We start from the raw sequence: 21,528 nt of genomic DNA on the forward strand, positions 1-21,528 counted from the left end.
TTTCTTACAATCTGTCCTTGGGACGCATAGACACACAATTATATAATTTAAAAAAAATAAAAAATAAAAAAATTAAAAATTAAAAAGTTAAAAAGTTAACCAACAAAAGGAGGTCGGAAAACGTGATAATAAAGATGACGATGATGATGATGATGACGATAATGATGATGATAAAGATGAGGCATGAAGAGCATACATATGTGGTTATTCATAAAATCAAATGCATACTATGCAGGTAATTATAAATACAAGCTGGTGGCAATCGAACATGTAGCAATAGAGTAACAAAAATATGTTCAGAATATACAATGCACAGCATATTTTTGACGTAATACTAAGTTTGGTAAGTCAAAAGGCGTTAAACTACTCAGACATTAAGTGGTTTTTTACACATTTTTTAAAACTTTTTAATGACTTTAGGTGCTTAAAGGATGATGGAAGTGAATTCCAAACTGAAGTACCCGAAAAAGCAAGACTGGTCTTATACAGGTGACAGAGTCAGAATGGTGGTGCCAGCTAGAGCCAGAGTGAAAGTAGTGGTGGTGCCAGAGCAAGTGCCAAAGTGAATAGTGGTGCCAGAGAGAGTACAAGAGTGAGCATGGTGGTGCCCCATCCTGAACTCAGATCAAAATGAGTTCCTTCCCTTCGGGTCTCATTTATCCCTGAGTGAGGGTGGTGTGTGTTTGCGTGCGCTCTTGTGTGTGTGTACGTTTGATGTGATACTGGTATGCTGTTTCATTTCTGTTTGTCTGCTGTCTTAGTTTCTAACTCTCTCAGTCAGTTTTTATCTTTTTATTTTTTGGGTTCCTTTCTTCGTTTGGTTGTCTAATTTGATTTGTGATTAACCGGAATATTAGACGAGAGTTGTTTGCTGAAGCCCATACTTGCTTGCATCCTGAAGGTGAAGAAATACTGAGAATTAGATGAGTTTGGTTGAAATGCTTCTTTATAAGCCAGTTAGCACCAGAACATGTTTGTGTGTGTGTGCATTGTGTGTGTGTGTGTGTGTGTGTGTGTGTGTGTGTGTGTGTGTGTGTGTGTGTGTGTGTGTGTGTGTGTGAGGGAGAGAGAGACAAAGATATACCATAAACTACCTTGAAAGTCCTACACCATGCAAAACACAACTTGAGTAGGCCTACACGTATGAAGGGCAAACAATAAATAAACCCGTTAGTTTTTGAAGCCGAAGTATGACGTGGGACTGAAAATAACAACATAACAGGAAAAGTGTATACCTACCCAAATATTTCCAGCCACTCTACAAACACAAAAACACATGTGCTAACAACGGAAATGTGGCATGCTATATCTCGAAGATGATGTATTTTTCAATATCGTCACGCACACACACACACACACACACACCGTCACACACACACACTGACACACACCGTCACACACACACACACCGTCACACACACACACACACACACACACACACACACCGTCATACACACACACCGTCATACACACACTGACACACACACACACACACACACACACACAGTGACACACGTCAGTTCTAGTCACCCTGGCCGGAAAGATGATAAACCGTCACTTGTCACAGATATGTTTATCAAAAGTAGGCCAGCTTTGCCGCTGATTTATTTGTATCCGGGCCTGGCCGAAAAAAACCCACACACGCACCCAACAACAATATTCATGCGGCTGTATTCACTGCGCCTCTGCCCCAGTGACAAGGAAATCCAGTACCAGGCAGGTTTTTTTTTAATTGTACACTCTGTTACGCTAAGGTCGCCATTTTGAATCATTTGCGTGTGCTAGTTTCTGATAACTTGTCAGCGGATATTCTGTCTCGGACCAGACGCGAGGTTCTGCCTGTAAGTGTTTATATTTCTTTCTTGATTATCAAATCTTGCTTCATACTTGAGAGTATTAACAGCCCTGAAAGTCCAACAAATGGTGTACTCGCCTTTGGCTAGTCAGTGATTCTGAAAATTGACTAGCCAGAGAGCAAACTTTACTACTACTAGCCAAACCAACAAAATGTTTCAGCAACTTTACTCGCATTTGGCGAGTAGATGAACATTTCTACTCGCCACTTCCATGCCTCATGAATTGATTGGAAGGTGAAGTATATTCGTTCATCCGTGAGTGATTGGAAGGTGAAGTATATTCGTTCATCTGAGTGATTGAAAGGTGAAGTATATTCGATCATCTGAGTGATTGAAAGGTGAAGTATATTCGTTCATCTGAGTGATTGGAAGGTGAAGTATATTCGTTCATCTGAGTGATTGAAAGGTGAAGTATATTCGTTCATCTGAGTGATTGAAAGGTGAAGTATATTCGTTCATCTGAGTGATTGAAAGGTGAAGTATATTCGTTCATCTGAGTGATTCTGATTGAAAGGTGAAGCCGTATATTCGTTCATCTGAGTGATTGAAAGGTGAAGTATTCGCTAAAATGAGTGAACCACGTAGAATATATTTTTTATATACACACAAACACTTATTTGTACGAGGGTAAGCTTGACATGAAATACAGAGGGTTTCACTTTCAGCCACTTCCTTGTTTGACGCAACATACTAGTATATTCTGGGCCGAATGATCATAGATCATGCATTACTTTGTGTGTGCCTGTAAGTGTATTTGTTTTGTTCTTGTTTGTCAAATCTTGCTTCATATTTGAGAGGACGTATTAATCGTTTGGAAGGTGAAGTATTCTTTAAGCTGCACCAAAAACGTAGATAAAGATTAACGCGTGAGGAACTACAATGATTGTGTTGAAATACACACGGTTGCAGTCGCCACCTCATGCGACGATGAGTGTAGTTTCAGGGAATTAGCGTGGAGCGTATATATATGTATATAGATTGCGTGCGTCTGTAAATTATGTATTTGTTTCGTTTTTATTTGTCAAATCTTCGTTCATAATTGAGTGTACGCATAAATTGGTTACAAGGTGAAGTAATCTCTAAGCTGCACGAAAACATTGATAAGACTTTAAAACATCCGACAGCGATTGACCCTCGAACATCGACTTCGCTGACATTTTGCTAATATATCATGTTTTGTCCGCAATCATTTCAGAATGTGCTGAAACAAGTGGGGAAAAAATGAGTGAAATCAATCGGACAGACTTTCTGTTACAGAATTTTGAAAATGATGACATGACAACATTCAGATAAACGAAAGTTGGGTATTTGACTAGGGTTTCTGCCCGATTAGTTACAACCACATGACCTATTTTGGAGGTGATATTAATCCCTGGTTCACGCGTGTTGTAATGATGTGTTTCTATTTGAATCATGGTTGGAAATACTGTAATTACGTTACGTCTTCGAGTATATCCTGTTGCCGAGTTATTTCTGAATTGTAATTAATGACACACAAGGATAATACCGATGATAAATTGACAAGAAAAGAGAGAGATTTTTGAAATGAAAGGACAGATATTAAAAAATAATTGCCAACAATGTTGCGTTCGATACTGCTGTTAAACATTTGGTATTGAAATAGACAGGACAGTTTGGCCATAGTAAAACCAGCCACCCCAACAATCAAATTAAGAGAATAACCGTGGAAGATACAACCACAACATGTATCCTGCCAATATTCTTCTTCGAAAAATGGAGCATGTAAACGATGATGATAATATCGATTTTGTATAGGCCAAATGTGTGAATATGTGTGATAAATAGAACCAGTATGTACAGTTGAGTCAGTGAATCCTACGTCTGCAGCATGCACGCATGGTTTATATATTTGTCAGTGATTTTGCCCGTCGAGGTCGAGAAGACGCACGTTTAAACATTTCTAACAATTAATCTATGTTCATCTATCTTCTATGTGCCACGTCACGTGAACCCAGAGGTAGTCAGTACACTTCATTATGCTGGAGAGTGAACAAAAACAGCCAGGTTAAGTGGTATGAACATGTGGTGGTTGGCCTTGGGTCCGAAGACGACGTTTGTGTTCTGCAGCTTATCTGTGCACTCGGAGGTGGCTCTGCAAGCCTAACCTGGAGGTGGCTCTGCAAGCCTAACCTGGAGGTGGCTCTGCAAGCCTAACCTGGAGGTGGCTCTGCAAGCCTAACCTGGAGGCGCAGAACCAGGAACAGTGGGGGCACTGGAAGTCAGTTGTGGTCACTGCTGGTGTAGCGCTGTGGTGTTGTTTTCCCACAGCAACAAATCTCTGACAGCGGGCCTCTTCAAAGTCTGCTGAGGCTTGATGTACTAAGGCTCGCCAACATGATCGTTCCTTGACATTACCCCTCCAGCTCCTTGGCATTCCTCTCCAGCTCCTTTGGCTTGATATTGCACCACTGTAGACTTGCTTTGACAGAGTCTTTGGACTGTTTCTTTGGTCGGCCTTGCTGTGTATGAACGTGTACTACCCAATATTGTCGGACTGTGTGATGATATCTTCTGGTATGGTCTGTTTTGACAGTGATATCAAAATCTTGACCTCCGGTCTTGATTTTGATATCACTGTCTCAACAAACCAATAGCAGAAGATATCACCACACAGTCCGTCAATGTTAGATATGTTGCTATTTCTCTGGACGTTTTGTATTCACTGTAAAGAAATTACAAAAGTATTTGTCTCAGTTTTGGCTGTTCCGTATCCCTCCCTCTGATTATTATTTCTTTTTGTTCACTCTTTTCTTGTACTTTCCAGTAGTTCCAAATGTCTTTTTATTCAAAAAGTAATTTGTCACTTGCTCAACTAAATTCTGGGATAATTACATTTTCATATATATTTTTTTGTTTTTAAATTTAGGTGTCTTTGTTTTTGACGTGGGGAAGCAATAAAGAGGTCTTTTGATATCGACGGAAATGTCGTCGATATCACTTTTGCAATGAGCTCCGGTTTGCCCGATTGACCAATGGAAATCTACGTAACACGAAATAGCAATATTGTTGTATAACAGACACAGTCACTGCATGTGCTCAAGATGTATGACACATCTGAGCACCCTTTGACCCTTCAGATTATATTCTGCACCAGCAGGGGGATATGCTTTGGGATGCAATCTCACAATATCCTAGGAAGAAAAGTAGTGCACTCAGTATGTTCTCAAGAAGTGAGAAGTCAGTAGTTTGTGTTTTGTGCGGTTTGTTTTCTATTTACAGAGTGGTCCATAAAATGTACCTTTTTTTGTTGTTGCTACAAATTTGTGTTTTCCAGATCTTAAGTTAGTTTTCAGAAGACGTATGGGAGAGGGCCAAGAATTTATGAGGATATCAATTTGTATGACATTATAAGATGTTTGATGGGTTGTTGACAGACCAGCTTTTTTGTCAGTCCGAGGGGGAGCATATCGTCTTTGTCAATAAATATGAAACAAAAGACGATATGCCCCCCGAGGACCGACAAAAAAGCTGGTCTGTCAACAAACCACCAAACATCGTTTTTGTCATCATTTTGGTAGTGAGAAAATAAGTGCACAATCAACCCAGGGAGCCATGCTTTGAAACACGGGGTCCGTGCTGATAACCACACGAGTCCCGGTTAGATAACTAGCTACTGGCAATCAAAGCTGGCGTGTGAAAGCAACTTTCTGTGTTTTTGAGTTCATTAAATGTTGGGATGAATATGTCAGGTTTGAGGATGCACAGTTCTGTAGGTTCATCTCGGTATTTCACCCCCTCGGCTTTCTGTTGTAAATATTAAGCTGAGTGATCGAATGTGGAAGCTACGTTTGGTCAAAGGTCACAGAAGATTTGCGTCGTGCAGCGAAGGAAAGAATCGCGATCTTGTTTCCGACTCAGTACCTCTTTGTTTTTCATTAGACCTGTCATTCTGCTTGCTCGGCTTTGTTAGATGTTTGCATATCTTGTTGCTATTTTCTTTGCTTTTATTATTGTTTCTTATTTGTGCTTCGTTTATCGATACAACGTCTTGTGCACGGGTCAAAATGTGTGTGTCAGGGGTCGTGTTACTTGAACTTGACGTTCGTGTTTCTCCGAACGTCTGTGTATCGAAACACAGATACACGCACTCCATGACTCTGTAAGAAGACAAAACATATCGCTAGGTTTCATTTGTTTTTGATGAATGTATGACCTTTCATGAAGTAGTTTTGTTTTTTGTTTACTTTTGCCAGTTTGCCAGTTCGTTTTTGGAACTTTGCAAAGCAGTGTCGTGTCGTCTGTTTAGGTCTGGGGAAACACCAATGAAAAGAGACGAAGAATCCCCGAGCGTTTCTATTGGGTTTGCTTTTGATAATCCATGTATAACCTGCTTCCTGCAACTATGGTAACCGGGGATTTATTGCCTGGGGAACATGAGATTTATTTCCCAGGTGCTTGTGAATGAAAACTCGTGAAAATTATGACAAAAATCAATATGCTGTAAGTCAGGGATCTAAAATAGCCGACGCCATGTAGGTTTAGCGGATTTTTGTGGAAGACTCAGGAACAGAACTTGTGAACAAGATCAGCCTCTTAAGAGTGCTTTGAGGGTATGAGCACCCCTTGATTTCCTTCCTAAGAAGGACGATGTCTCCATAAACACATTTCGAGCATGTGAAATATTAATCTACCTATGTATCTATCTGTCTGTTTTTTTCTATTTGTCTCCCTGCATGTCTATTTATCTATCCAACTTTCTATCGGTCTGTTTGTCTTTCTGTTTTTTCTATTTGTATGTCTGTCTGCCTGCTTGTCTGTCTGTCTGTCTGTCCGTCTGTCTGTCTGTCTATCGATTACTGATTGTTCTCTTGTGTCAACAGCTGGCAGTCATCATGGCAGAACCTCCAGAACAGATGCAAGAACCTACAGGGCCAATGGCAGCATCTGCAGTACCAATAGAAGTCTGTGAAAATAGGACTGAAGAAGCTGCAGAACAGGATTTAGCATCTGCAGAAAAGATGAACGATTCTGCAGAAAAGAAGGACAAAAATGTTGAACAGATGTCAGCATCCGCAGAAAACAAGGAAGAGCCTGTAGAAAAGGAGGAAACAACTGCAGAAGAGATGTCAGCATCTGCAGAAACAATGGACGAGTCTGCAGATCAAACGAAAGAATCTGCAGAACAGAAGGCAGAATCTGAAGAACACCCCGGAATAGCTCAGTGCAAAGAGCGCATCGAGCAATGGTACCCAAACCTTTCCACTGAAACCCATTTTGTGCCCGCAGTGTACATGAACAGAACACTGCACAAGCCCGAGAAGTTTGTAGGACGCGACGTGTACGTTCTACAGCCTCTGCCGCAAGAGAGCGACGCCCGTGACGACGCCGCCAACAACAAAGTGTTGAGGTGCATACGGCAGTCGTCTCGCGGGGAGGTCATGTTCGTCATCTCACAGCTCCAGTTCCGCAACTATCTCAACAAGCTGACTCACCCGAGCGGGACTCCTGTACCCGAGCCGGCCAAAGCTGCAGACCTGAAAAAGCAAAACGTAGGAGACTTTGACGCGCTGATCATCCACAGACACTATGGCGTCTTGGCTTGTGAGATAAAGGCTGTTGGGGACAACTTCGCTGCGTTAAATATGCCGCCGGAGGCACAAGCAAAAACCCTTGAACGAAAGTTGCAGCTCGCCGTGAAACAGCTGGGGAAATCACACGACATGCTGAAACACTTGGTGCCCCGGGGTAAGGATCAGCCTAGGGTCAAGACCACGCTGATGGTGCCCAACATCTCAAGGGACCAGCTGCGTACAGCTCTGGACACCAAAGGACTGCGAAAGCAGAAGGAGGTTGGTCAATGCTGATAGTTTCCCTGTGTGTGTATGTGTGTGTGAGTGTTTGGGGGGGGGGGAGTGTGTGTTGAGGGGGAGGAGAGTGTGTGTTTGGAGGGGGGGGGTGAGTGTGTGTTTGTGTGAAAAGGGGGGGTGATTGTGTGTACGTGTGTGTGTGTATTTGTGTGTGTGTGGTGTGGTGGTGGTGGTGGTGGTGTGTGTGTGTGTGTGTGTGAGTGCGTTCGTGCGTGTGTGTGTGTGCGTGTGTGTGGGTGTCTGTGTGTCTGTGCGTCCGCGCGCGTGTGTGTATGTATGCATGTGTGTGTGTGTGTGTGTGTGTGTGTGTTTTGAATGTGTATAAGCTAACAGATTGAGTGCATTCACTCGTTTCGACAAAATGCTTTCGTTTGATCATGTGGCATATTCTGACAACCATTATGATTATATTATATAACTACTTTCAGAAACTGTGTGCCTGTCTAGGTATCGATAACAAAGTGGACCCCATCCCTAAGTGTTTAACATCTGATGACGTCGAAAACCCGGCAACATGGTGGCAACAGTGCATGGAATTAGATGGACCAGATTCTGCCATGACGCTTGACGTCTATTTGGACCTTGTGGCTCGGTACGATGTGTGTGTGTGTGTGTGTGTGTGTGTGTGTGTGTGTGTTTGAGCCCAGTTGTATGGTTAGTTAAAGGTTTGTCTGGCAAAATCTTTTTGATCGCTGTGTGTACTGTTTTAGCGGAAATCCATTCTTAGCTAGTTAGATTGTGTCAATGACATCGGACACCGATTGACCAAAAATAAGAATTCGCTAATATTTTGCCTGTGATATTTTCAAAGTGTGTTGAAACTAGGGTTAAAAAAAAAAAAGAGAAATCTCGGACAGACTTTACTGATGTATACAGAATTTTGAATATGATGACATGCCAAAGATTAAGATAAACGAGGGTTGGGTAATTGAATGGGGTTTCTGCCCTATCAATTACAACCACAGGACCTACTTTAGAAGTGGTATTAATCCCTGGTTTACCTTTGTTGTAATGATGTGTTTCTATTTTAATTATTGTAACGGGTATTTCCGATATGGCTTGACTGAAATAGTGAAAGTGCAAGACGTTTTCGTAGGCTAAAATGATATCAGTTTCTCAATTCGCATGAACATATCTCCTGGAGCATTCGATCGATTTTAAACACAAAAATGACACAATGCCGAGCAGAGTCCACACAATCACACATACAAAAAAACTTAAAACATTTTGACACAGACCTGCAAAACTCACCATTACCCCCATGTTGAAAAATGGCATCAGAAATGGTTGGTGGTATGGAGTACCATGGAATCTTGTCGGACCTCGTTTTATAGTGCTTATCAGGAGAAGGTCAAACCTCATTATTTTTACATTTAGTCAAGTTTTGACTAAATGTTTTAACATAGAGGGGGGAATCGAGACGAGGGTCGTGGTGTATGTGTGTGTGTGTGTGTGTGTGTGTGTGTGTGTGTGTGTGTGTGTCTGTCTGTGTGTGTGTGTAGAGCGATTCAGACTAAACTACTGGGCCGATCTTTATGAAATTTTACATGAGAGTTCCTGGGTATGATATCCCCGGACGTTTTTTTCATTTTTTCGATAAATACCTTTGATGACGTCATATTCGGCTTTTTGTAAAAGTTGAGGCGGCACTGTCACACCCTCATTTTTCAATTAAATTGATTGAAATTTTGGCAAAGCAATCTTCGACGAAGGCCGGGGTTTGGTATTGCATTTCAGCTTGGTGGCTTAAAAACTAATGAGTGAGTTTGGTCATTAAAAATCGGAAACTTGTAATTAAAATTATTTTTTTATTAAACGATCTAAAAACAATTTCATCTTATTCTTCGTCATTTTCTGATTCCAAAAACATATACATATGTTATATTTGGATTAAAAACAATCTCTGAAAATTAAAAATATAAAAATTATGATCAAAATTAAATTTCCGAAATCGATTTAAAAACTATTTCATCTTATTCCTTGTCGGTTCCTCATTCCAAAAACATATAGATATGATATGTTTGGATTAAAAACACGCTCACAAAGTTAAAACGAAGAGAGGTACAGTAAAGCGTGCTATGAAGCACAGCGCAACCGCTGCCGCGCCAAACAGGCTCTCGTCACTTTCACTGCGTTTTGCACTCGCGGCGGACTACGTTCAGTTTCATTCTGTGAGTTCCACAGCTTGACTAAATGTAGTAATTTCGCCTTACGCGACTTGTTTTATTGTGAAATAGTGTTTATATTTGCACCTGGTATGGATTGAAAGATAATAGAAAGTTCAATCATGTATTGTCCATCGTATACATTTAAGAGAATGTTTTTCATGGAGAATGATTCTAAAGCACAAAAAAACTTCAAAATTGCAAAGAATCGAGTTACGACAAAATGCCATGACATCATCGGTATTTCATTGTTTTGGATTTATTTCACTTTGTTGCCGGCTACCACCGCTATGAAAGATTGAATCTTACACAGCTGCCTTCTGACGTTCAATGAAGTGGCATGCCAACATGACATATTGACATAAACATAGAAAACTTTATTATCTCAAGACGAGAAACTCGGGTGTGGTGTATCACAGCATTACAACATACAACGTAAGAACATAAAACAGTAATATTCCTGTCATGCACAGCGTTATTTAAACCGCCTGCAAATAGTCAACTCATAATAATTAAAATTAGGATGATAATGTCGAAACAAATCTCTCTATCTCTCTCCCTCTCTCTCTCCCATGTGTAACCTCAGGTATTTTGCTCCCATGGGGTCGCCTTCACGCGGCGGGAGTGTTTCCACAGAGCTACCCCACCCCTTTACTTCTCTTCTTTTGTCTTATTTCTGCCTTACCAGTCCTTTCACCTATATTTCCTTCCAAGAAAACTCTCCCTACTATTCCCTGCAGTTTTCCAATTCTTTTCTTGTTGTCTTATTTCTACCTGACTGGATCCATCACCTTTATTTCACTTACCAAAAGTCTTCTTTTCCACATCCTTATTTCTCTGCCCCCCGCATGTCGTAAGAGACGACTAGCGGATTCTGTTTCTCCTTTTGCCCTTGTTGAGTGGTTCTTGTGTGGAATATGGTCAATGTTTGTAAAGATTTTAGTCAAGCAGTATGTAAGAAATGTTTAGTCCTTTGTACTGGAAACTTGCATTCTCCCAGTAAGGTCATATATTGTACTACGTTGCAAGCCCCTGGAGCAATTTTTTGATTAGTGCTTTTGTGAACAAGAAACACTTAACAAGTGGCTCTATCCCATCTCCCCCCTTTCCCCTATCCCATCTCCCCCCTTTCCCTCGTCGCGATATAACCTTCGTGGTTGAAAACGACGTTAAACACCAAATAAAGAAACAAGTCGCGTAAGGCGAAAATACAATATTTAGTCAAGTAGCTGCCATTTTTCAGCAAGACCGTATACTCGTAGCATCGTCAGTCCACCGCTCATGGCAAAGGCAGTGAAATTGACAAGAAGAGCGGGGTAGTAGTTGCGCTAAGAAGGATAGCACGCTTTTCTGTACCTCTCTTTGTTTTAACTTTCTGAGCGTGTTTTTAATCCAAACATATCATATCTATATGTTTTTGGAATCAGGAACCGACAAGGAATAAGATGAAAGTGTTTTTAAATTGATTTGGACAATTTAATTTTGATAATAATTTTTATATATTTAATTTTCAGAGCTTGTTTTTAATCCGAATATAACATATTTATATGTTTTTGGAATCAGCAAATGATGGAGAATAAGATAAACGTAAATTTGGATCGTTTTATAAATTTTTATTTTTTTTTACAATTTTCCGATTTTTAATGACCAAAGTCATTAATTAATTTTTAAGCCACCAAGCTGAAATGCAATACCGAACCCCGGGCTTCGTCGAAGATTACTTGACCAAAATTTGAACCAATTTGGTTGAAAAATGAGGGCGTGACAGTGCCGCCTCAACTTTCACGAAAAGCCGGATATGACGTCATCAAAGACATTTATCAAAAAAATGAAAAAAACGTTCGAGGATTTCATACCCAGGAACTCTCATGTCAAATTTCATAAAGATCGGTCCAGTAGTTTAGTCTGAATCGCTCTACACACACACACACACACACACACACGCACGCACACACATACGCACATACACCACGACCCTCGTTTCGATTCCCCCTCGATGTTAAAATATTTAGTCAAAACTTGACTAAATATAAAAAGAAGGTATTTCTAACATCCTTCCCCCGTGAACTTGTTCAGGTTTGGAGGCCCAGCCACCACAGTGACAGTGCCGTGTTCCTCAGTGCCCCGTCTAGCGGACCCCGCCTCTTCTGATCTCCGCACGCCGGGGGAAGGCGTGATGGAAACTGCTAACAGGTTCGCTCCAGCTGACATCGTTCTCCATCCAACCCAGCTCGACGTATTACACAACGTAGCATCAGAGCCCCTGGTGTACCTCTGTGGTCCTCCTGGTACGGGAAAAACTTTGATTTTGATTCTGAGAGCACTGGACTGGATTCTAAACAAAGGCAAACCTGTGCATGTGGTGATCACGAGGGACGGCAACATGGCGGCCTCACACATGGTTGCTCACCAACTGAAGCAGATGATAGGAGAAATCGACAACGAACAGCAGAAGAATGGGACAGAACAAGCCGACGGTGGACAGCAGAAGAATGGGACAGTAACCGACAATGAACAGCAGAAGAATGGGACAGTAACCGACAATGAACAGCAGAAGAAGGTGACAGAACCAGTCCACGGTGAACAGCAGAAGAAAGTGACAAAACAAATCGGCATCAATCGTCGAGTGGTGGTGGAAAAAGCCATTGGCAAACAGCGGGGACAGATGGTTCAGCTCCATGTCATCGACCTTCCCGGTGACATGAGGTATGGCGTGAAACAACTCGCTGAAACAGCACCCGATGGAGAACTCTTCGTTCTTTTGGACGAATCGTGTGATGTGTACGAAAAGTGAGTCACATCAGCCTTTTATTGCCTGTTCTGCGACTTCTGTCTTGTGTGTGGCGCACGTTATATGTCAAAGCAGCACCGCCCTGATATGGCCCTTCGTGGTCGGCTGGGCGTTAAGCAAACAAACAAACAAACAAAATCAGCCTTTTATTTATATATTTAATTAGAGATGCATTCCTTCCCCCAGTGTAAACCTACTTGGACACATAACTAAGCTCAACAGTCTACCCCATTCCTGCACAGTGTGGGATGAATTGATTTTGCACATTGACATTAAAGTCAACTGGTTTAAACAAGAGTTCATTCGTGAATGTACAATGCCAAGAAATAGCACACACGGCGTTACACTTATGAATGTGCTCTGTCTATCTTTTAAACAAGGAGCTACTTTTCAGAACAGTTGGTCGAAGTAATATCTGATAAATGCAAATTGGGTATTAGAAAATCTATTCAGCGTTAATATCTTTTCTACACAGAAACGGTGGTGGAATGATTGTATGCGTGCCAAGGTGGAAGAATGCGACAGTCTGAATACTCCCTGGGTAGTGTTTATCACAAAAAAGGAATTCATATTAATGTTTTTCATTCTTTTTCACAATTGGCGCAGTAGCCTGGTGGTTAGATCATCAGCCACAAAATCTCGAGTTCGTGAGTTCGAATCTCCGCCGAGGCGTTTATTTTTTCCCCTTGATCTCTCCTGAAAAGAAAATAAGATCAGCCCTGAAAGAGCAAACCGAATGTTATCACAGCAACATTCAAGCGTTGACTGAAGCTCTCAAGGTCATACACGCCGTATAGGTGGGGTTTTAGGCCGCTGTACACGATTCTCAGCCCTATCTTTTCAAACTCGTAGCCAAGGAGTCATAAATCGACCACAGCTTTAAACACGGGAAGGACATGTGCTGGCTTTTACCATGTGAGTTTGAGTAACCACAGCACACCCTGTGTCAGGTCAATATCACTAAAACCAATCAGAGGATGGAATTAATTTGAAGATGTGTCCGATTAACACTGCGGTGAATATTATCCACAAAAAAACAAGTCGCGTGAAGCCATATAAAAACATTTAGTCAAGATCAACACCACAAACCAATCATCGCCGAAACTACATTCAGATAGTCTCGGCTAACCAAGACCGAGACGGGTCACGCTGGCCGCTGCGAAGCACGCGTCCGTAGTGCTTACTGGACCTAATTTCTTTCATTCTGAGCACATTTTTTAAGTAAACTTGACATATCTATATATTTTTGAATTCAGGAGAAGATGAGGAATACAATGAATTATATTTAAAATCTGTTTGCGAAAAATTTATTTTAATGACAACATTAATGAGCAAACTCATTAATTAATTTTTAAGCCTCAAGCTAAAATGCTATACCAAAGTCCGGACTGAGTGAAACCAAAATTTCAATCAATTTGGTTAAAAAATGAGGGCGTGACAGTGCCGCCTCAACAAACACAAAAAGCCGGATATGACGTCATCAAAGACATTTATCAAAAAAATGAAAAAAAACGTATGGGGATATCATACCCAGGAACTCTCATGTCAAGTTTCATGAAGATCGGTCCGGTAGGTTTGTCTGAATCGCTCTACACACACACACACACACACACACACACACCACGGCCCTCGTCCCGATTCCCCGTCTGTGTTAAAACATTTAGTCAAAACTTGACTAAATGTAAAAAGGGCAAAGAAAGAAAACACATTTCCTTTTCACATCTTGATATTTTGACAACTGAAATAAACGACAACGACCAGAGAGAGTGCCAGTGTGATGATACAGGATCTGTTGAATAGCCAAACACAACTGTAACAAACAATAGACGATTTTCGGAAATAACTCCATCGGGTCTGTTTGGGTTGTGAAAGAGTGAATGCCCTTGCTTTTTCTCAGACAATAACTTTACATGTTCGTGCTTTCACGTGTTTCCGACACACCCCTCGCTAGTGTTTGTCCGAGTAAAAACAAGGGTATTCACAACCCACACAAACCCGACAGAGTTACTGTTGGAACTCGTCTGTTATACATGTAGCAACTGGTATTAAACTATCATGTTAAATTTATTCCAAGCTGAATCATTCCCTGAATGTATTTCCTTTCCTGTTTCAGTAATAGCAAGAACCTCTTTCACCAGTTCATCACGAAGCTTCGCGGATTTGCGGGGAAAGGCTTACACATTTGGGCAGCCGGGATGTACCACGAGTACTTACCAGACGACTTCAAGGAGGTTCCGATGGATATTTCGCTCAGAACACCGCCGTCAATCACGCGTCACGTGATGAAACATCGCGCCATAGGTGGTAAAAAGAATGTCCGCGGGTACCAACAGTCCGCCATCCCGCTTCCCTCTGACGGCCCGGAGCCCATGGAGGTGAACCACGAGGGCCCCAGACACCACGAGAAGGAGCCTTACGACTGTGAAGAGTGCGGGCGACTAGTGGCGGCAAAGCTCAAATCTCTTGGCGTTGGCACAACTACAGGTGAGGCTGAGCGTGGTAAAGGGTAAATGGTTGGTTGCTGGTTTGTCATGTTATGTCTGGTTGTTGGTTTGTCATGTCATGGTTGGTTTGTCATATCATGGTTGGTTTGTCATACTATGGTCTGTTTGTCATGTCACGGTTGATTGTTGGTTTGTCATGTCATGGTTGATTGTTGGTTTGTCATGTCATGGTTGATTGTTGGTTTGTCATGTCATGGTTGGTTGCTGGTTTGTCATGTCATGGTTGGTTTGTCGTATCATGGTTGGTTTGTCATGTCATGGTTGGTTGCTTGTTTGTCATATCATGATTGGTTTGTCATACGTTGGTCTGTTTGTCATGTCACGGTTGATTGTTGGTTTGTCATGTCATGGTTGGTTGTTGGTTTGTCATGTCACGGTAGCTTGTTGGTTTGTCATGTCATGGTTGGTTGTTGGTTTGTCATGTCATGGTTGGTTTGTCATATCATGATTGGTTGTTAGTTTGTCATGTCATGGTTGGTTGCTGGTTTGTCATGTCATGGTTGGTTGTTGGTTTGTCATGTCATGGTTGGTTTGTCACGTCATGGTTGGTTTGTCATTGTTAGTTTGTCACGTCATGGTTGATTGTTGGTTTGTCATGTCATGGTTGGTTGTTGGTTTGTCATATCATGGTTGGTTTGTCACGTCATGGTTGGTTCTTGGTTTGTCATGTCATGGTTGGTTTGTCATGTCATGGTTGGTTTGTCATTGTTAGTTTGTCATGTCATGGTTGGTTGCTGGTTTGTCATGTCATGGCTGGTTGTTGGTTTGTCATATCATGGTTGGTTGTTGGTTTGTCATGTCATGGTTGGTTGCTGGTTTGTCATGTCATGGTTGGTTGTTGGTTTGTCATGCCATGGTTGGTTGCTGGTTTTTCATGTCATGGTTGGTTGTTGGTTTGTCATGCCATGGTTTGTTGCTGGTTTGTCATGCCATGGTTTGTTGCTGGTTTGTCATGCCATGGTTTGTTGCTGGTTTGTCATATCATGGTTGGTTGTTGGTTTGTCATGTCACGGTTGATTGTTGGTTTGTCATGTCATGGTTGGTTGTTGTTTTGTCATGTCATGGCTGGTTTGTCATGTCATGGTTGGTTGCTGGTTTGTCATGTCACGGTTGGTTGTTGGTTTGTCATGTCATGGTTGGTTTGTCATGTCATGGTTGGTTTGTCATGTCATGGTTGGTTGTTGGTTTTTTATGTCATGGTTGGTTGTTAGTTTGTCATGTCATGGTCGGTTGTTAGTTTGTCATATCATGGTTGGTTGCTGGTTTGTCATGTCATGGTTGATTGCTGGTTTGTCATGTCATGGTTTGTTGCTGGTTTGTCATATCATGGTTGGTTGCTGGTTTGTCATATCATGGTTGGTTGTTGGTTTGTCATGTCATGGTTGGTTGTTAGTTTGTCATATAATGGTTGGTTGTTGGTTTGTCATATAATGGTTGGTTGTTAGTTTGTCATATAATGGTTGGTTGTTAGTTTGTCATATAATGGTTGGTTGCTGGTGTGTCATGTCACGGTTGGTTTGTCATACCATGGTCGGTTTGTCATATAATGGTTGGTTGTTGGCTTGTCATGTCATGGTTGACCGTCAAATGTTCATGTGCAATAACTCAACCAATCTCTTCAGCACTTCCAAGGGAGGCCATAGAGAAAGTATGAAGACTTATTGTAATTATCTTAAACAGTTTGATTAAAGGCACAGTCAGCCTCCCGTGAACCATCACAGACACTGTCAGGCTTTTACACTCATTTCAAACACCCTTTGATTTAAACACTCACCGCTTGAGAACATCCTATGTGCCCCCCGTAAAGAGCGAGCAATTTTCAAATAATTTATTTTTGCGTGGTTTATCTTACCCCTGAGCCATCGTAAACCCGCGTGATTCAGTTTCCTTTTTTTTCACAATTTAGTCGTCAGTTTGTGATTTCAATGCGACTCGCTGTAAGCTTATCTGCAATGGCACGTTATTGTGTACCTCTGAATCTAAAACGCAACAAACGGCTGGGAGTCACACGAACTAGAGCGATGGCGGTTGACGTTCAGAGAAAATGGCGCTATGCAGAACCGTCGTGTGCTACGAGAAAGACGTTTTGCGTGACACGTTTCCGGGCTTTTCTTTTTTCAAACTTTCAAAACTTCGAATTGTACTGATCTTGTCTTGACGAAAAAAGATTTCTTTTATGATTTAAAAATGTTTGTGTAACAAGCTGTCAATTTATTATTTAGATTTTAAAAGTTAGGTCTAGCGCCAAAACGAGGCGCCCGATTGTGATACTGAACAATCCGGCTGGCCACGCAAAAATTAATTCTTTGAAAATTGCTCGCCCTTTACGTAGGGCACCTAGGATGTTTTCAAGCGGTGAGTGTTTAAACGAAAGGGTGTTTGTACTGTGTGTACAAGCCTGACAGTATCTGTGATGGTTTACGGGAGGCTTAGTGTGCCTTTAAGCTGTGCTTTTTATATTTAGTCAAGTTTTGACTAAATATTTTAACATCGAGGGGGAATCGAAACGAGGGTCGTGGTGTATGTGCGTGCATGCGTGCGTGCGTGTGTGGGTGTGTGTGTGTGTGTGTGTGTGTGTGTAGAGCGATTCAGACTAAACTACTGGACCGATCTTTATGAAATTTGACATGAGAGTTCCTGGGTATGAAATCCCCGAATGTTTTTTTCATTTTTTTGATAAATGTCTTTGATGACGTCATATCCGGCTTTTCGTGAAAGTTGAGGCGGCACTGTCACGCCCTCATTTTTCAACCAAATTGGTTCAAATTTTGGTCAAGTAATCTTCGACGAAGCCCGGGGTTCGGTATTGCATTTCAGCTTGGTGGCTTAAAAATTAATTAATGACTTTGGTCATTAAAAATCGGAAAATTGTAAAAAAAAATAAAAATTTATAAAACGATCCAAATTTACATTTATCTTATTCTCCATCATTTGCTGATTCCAAAAACATATAAATATGTTATATTCGGATTAAAAACAAGCTCTGAAAATTAAATATATAAAAATTATTATTAAAATTAAATTGTCTAAATCAATTTAAAAACACTTTCATCTTATTCCTTGTCGGTTCCTGATTCCAAAAACATATAGATATGATATGTTTGGATTAAAAACACGCTCAGAAAGTTAAAACAAAGAGAGGTACAGAAAAGCGTGCTATCCTTCTTAGCGCAACTACTACCCCGCTCTTCTTGTCAATTTCACTGCCTTTGCCATGAGCGGTGGACTGACGATGCTACGAGTATACGGTCTTGCTGAAAAATGGCATTGCGTTCAGTTTCATTCTGTGAGTTCGACAGCTACTTGACTAAATATTGTATTTTCGCCTTACGCGACTTGTTTATATTTAGTCAAGTTTTGACTAAATATTTTAACATCGAGGGGGAATCGAAACGAGGGTCGTGGTGTATGTGCGTGCGTGCGTGCGTGTGTGTGTGTGTGTGTGTGTGTGTGTGTGTAGAGCGATTCAGACTAAACTACTGGACCGATCTTTATGAAATTTGACATGAGAGTTCCTGGGTATGAAATCCCCGAACGTTTTTTTCATTTTTTTGATAAATGTCTTTGATGACGTCATATCCGGCTTTTCGTTAAAGTTGAGGCGGCACTGTCACGCCCTCATTTTTCAACCAAATTGGTTCAAATTTTGGTCAAGTAATCTTCGACGAAGCCCGGGGTTCGGTATTGCATTTCAGCTTGGTGGCATAAAAATTAATTAATGACTTTGGTCATTAAAAATCGGAAAATTGTAAAAAAAAAATAAAAATTTATAAAACGATCCAAATTTACGTTTATCTTATTCTCCATCATTTGCTGATTCCAAAAACATATAAATATGTTATATTCGGATTAAAATCAAGCTCTGAAAATTAAATATATAAAAATTATTATCAAAATTAAATTGTCCAAATCAATTTAAAAACACTTTCATCTTATTCCTTGTCGGTTCCTGATTCCAAAAACATATAGATATGATATGTTTGGATTAAAAACACGCTCAGAAAGTTAAAACAAAGAGAGGTACAGAAAAGCGTGCTATCCTTCTTAGCGCAACTACTACCCCGCTCTTCTTGTCAATTTCACTGCCCGGCTTTGCCATGAGCGGTGGCCTGACGATGCTACGAGTAAAATGGCATTGCGTTCAGTTTCATTCTGTGAGTTCGACAGCTACTTGACTAAATATTGTATTTTTGCCTTACGCGACTTGTTTTATTTTCCAGCTCGGGATCCCACAAGCGGCCCTCAACCGCCGCGCTACAGAGACGTCCTGATCCTCACCTGGGACAGCTTCTTCCGCGAAGCAAACAAAGCCACGAGGTTCCGGCCAGCTCGGACAGCCAGCGGTCTCATCGTAGGATTGAGGGAGGCTGGTTTTCCCGTCACAGTCCTGGAAACGGGAGATGATGTCGCCGTGGGTCCCGTGGCAACCATGACAGGACCTGACCACGTTATAGCGGCGGGCTCACGTTTCGTTCAGGGCTTGGAAAGGAAGATCGTTGTCTACGTGGAGACTGACAAGCCTGTGTACTTCGATCTAGACTGGGGCCGTCTGTGTGCGATGTCACGGTGCACATCCCAGCTGATCCACGTCAAACCGCCTCCACTGCCGCCGACACGGTATCAATATTGAGGATGGTGTATACACTCGTGCCCAAAAGTTGAGTAATCCTGGCATAACATCTGCGACGAAGTTTTTCAAAAATTGATAAAGATTAATTGAATTGCCAGAGTAACTTTATTTTTGTTTAAGAAAATCGGGAAACGGAGCAGTGCTGAGGTTTTGTATTGCACGCGAAGACAGTGAAACTCGACCCGAGGGAAGGTGATTACACACTGTTGATAAAGGCGGTCCCTGGTAATATGAGCTGGAAGTAGACATCGGGAAGACTTCGCGAAGGCTTTGTATCAAAAACTCAATGCTGAAACTTCGTGCGGGCAACTTTGCTAAGTATACTTTTTGCAGTCGACCTCGCCCAGTTCATTTGAAGCTTTCAGCTCAGTTATAAAGCAAAGATAATTTCCCTCCTCTAACAGTAATTCAGACACTTTCTATTTATCAGGTACTAGGAAAAAACAAACAAACTGAAACGCAATAGAAATTGAATAATTTAGTTGTACGTTCGTTTGCGGATAAGTTGTATCAAATGACCAAAGGGAAGTAATCGCTCTTTATGCATACGACATGTGTAGTTGTACGGAACCTTTCTCCTGGCACCTGAGAGAATAACAAGCATTTACTTGAACAAACGACTTTCATCCCCAAAAAAGGATGATCGCCGCAAGCTGTCAAGACACGTGTGACTGTCTTTTACTTGATGATGGACAATAATTGTTGAATCATGGACACAATATGCAGCTACCTGTTTATGAACCCTATGATGTTGGTAAGTCTGATGATAAAGATTTACAGTATGTTTACGAAAGTGCCCACTTTCATTTTGTTTTGTCTGTGATAGATTATAAATTAATTTTTGTTATGATGTGTCTTAACATGTTGCATATATTCAGGCACGTTTGAAAACGACGTTAAACACCAAATAAATAAATAAATAAATAAATTGAAAAAAACAGCAACCCTTCTGAATACAGATATAGATATTATGAAAAAAACCACACACCATAAAATAAATATGATTTCTGTACCATTTGAAGATTTGGCATCTATATTTAAGCTGGATTGAAAAAAGGGATTTTGTAGAAATGTTCTATTCATTACAACAAGTAGATGCTTGTGAGATGACACGTCTTGGACCTTTTTATGAAGGAATGACATTTGTTTAAATGAAAATATCAGAACAAAATCTTGGTCCGGATAAAAATATTGTTGTTCCAGAATCCATTGTGAAAAAAAAAGAATATGTCAAGAGAAACCACAATTTAAACGATGTTTGTTTACAAACTGTATGAACAGTGGTCCAATAATTAAAACTGTAAGAACATTAATTTGGACCTTTCAGTTTGTACATTTAACAGACTGTGAAAGTTACAGAGCTTTCCGTCTAGACAACTCGGCTCGTCATCTAAGACCTGTAGAGGCGTTTACATTGAACATTACACAGAAGCAACAGCATGAATGTGTTTTCTGTGCAGAGTCGGAATTTGTTTATGAATTACTTTTTGAACAGTCAATCCGCAAAGTTAATTCATAAAATAAAATACAAGTATGGACAAGAACGAGTCAGGATGTTTGTGTCCATCTGGACGTTATCCATTGTAACAGCCCAACAGCCTGGGCAGATGTGATATAGTGAGAAGGACTTTTCACGGGAAGGGTTATGCAGAGAGTAAAGAAGAAACAAGTCGCGTAAGGCGAAAATACAACATTTAGTCAAGTAGCTGTCGAACTCACAGAATGAAACTGAACGCAATGCCATTTTTCAGCAA

At 41.0% G+C, this 21,528-nt stretch overlaps 1 protein-coding gene across 1 annotated transcript; it reads left to right on the forward strand.

Annotated features, from left to right (window-relative positions):
• Window positions 1-1,681: 1,681 nt before the first annotated feature.
• Window positions 1,682-21,318, forward strand: LOC138950916 (uncharacterized). Its single transcript, XM_070322622.1, has 6 exons — window positions 1,682-1,841; window positions 6,698-7,666; window positions 8,113-8,276; window positions 11,926-12,639; window positions 14,754-15,124; window positions 19,365-21,318. Exons 2-6 carry the CDS (start codon window positions 6,710-6,712, stop codon window positions 19,772-19,774), a joined length of 2,616 nt encoding a protein of 871 aa, XP_070178723.1. The 5' UTR covers window positions 1,682-1,841; window positions 6,698-6,709; the 3' UTR covers window positions 19,775-21,318.
• Window positions 21,319-21,528: the final 210 nt, after the last annotated feature.

The sequence above is a fragment of the Littorina saxatilis genome, linkage group LG16 (assembly GCF_037325665.1).
Source record: "Littorina saxatilis isolate snail1 linkage group LG16, US_GU_Lsax_2.0, whole genome shotgun sequence".
In the NCBI taxonomy this organism is placed as follows: Eukaryota; Metazoa; Mollusca; class Gastropoda; order Littorinimorpha; family Littorinidae; genus Littorina; species Littorina saxatilis.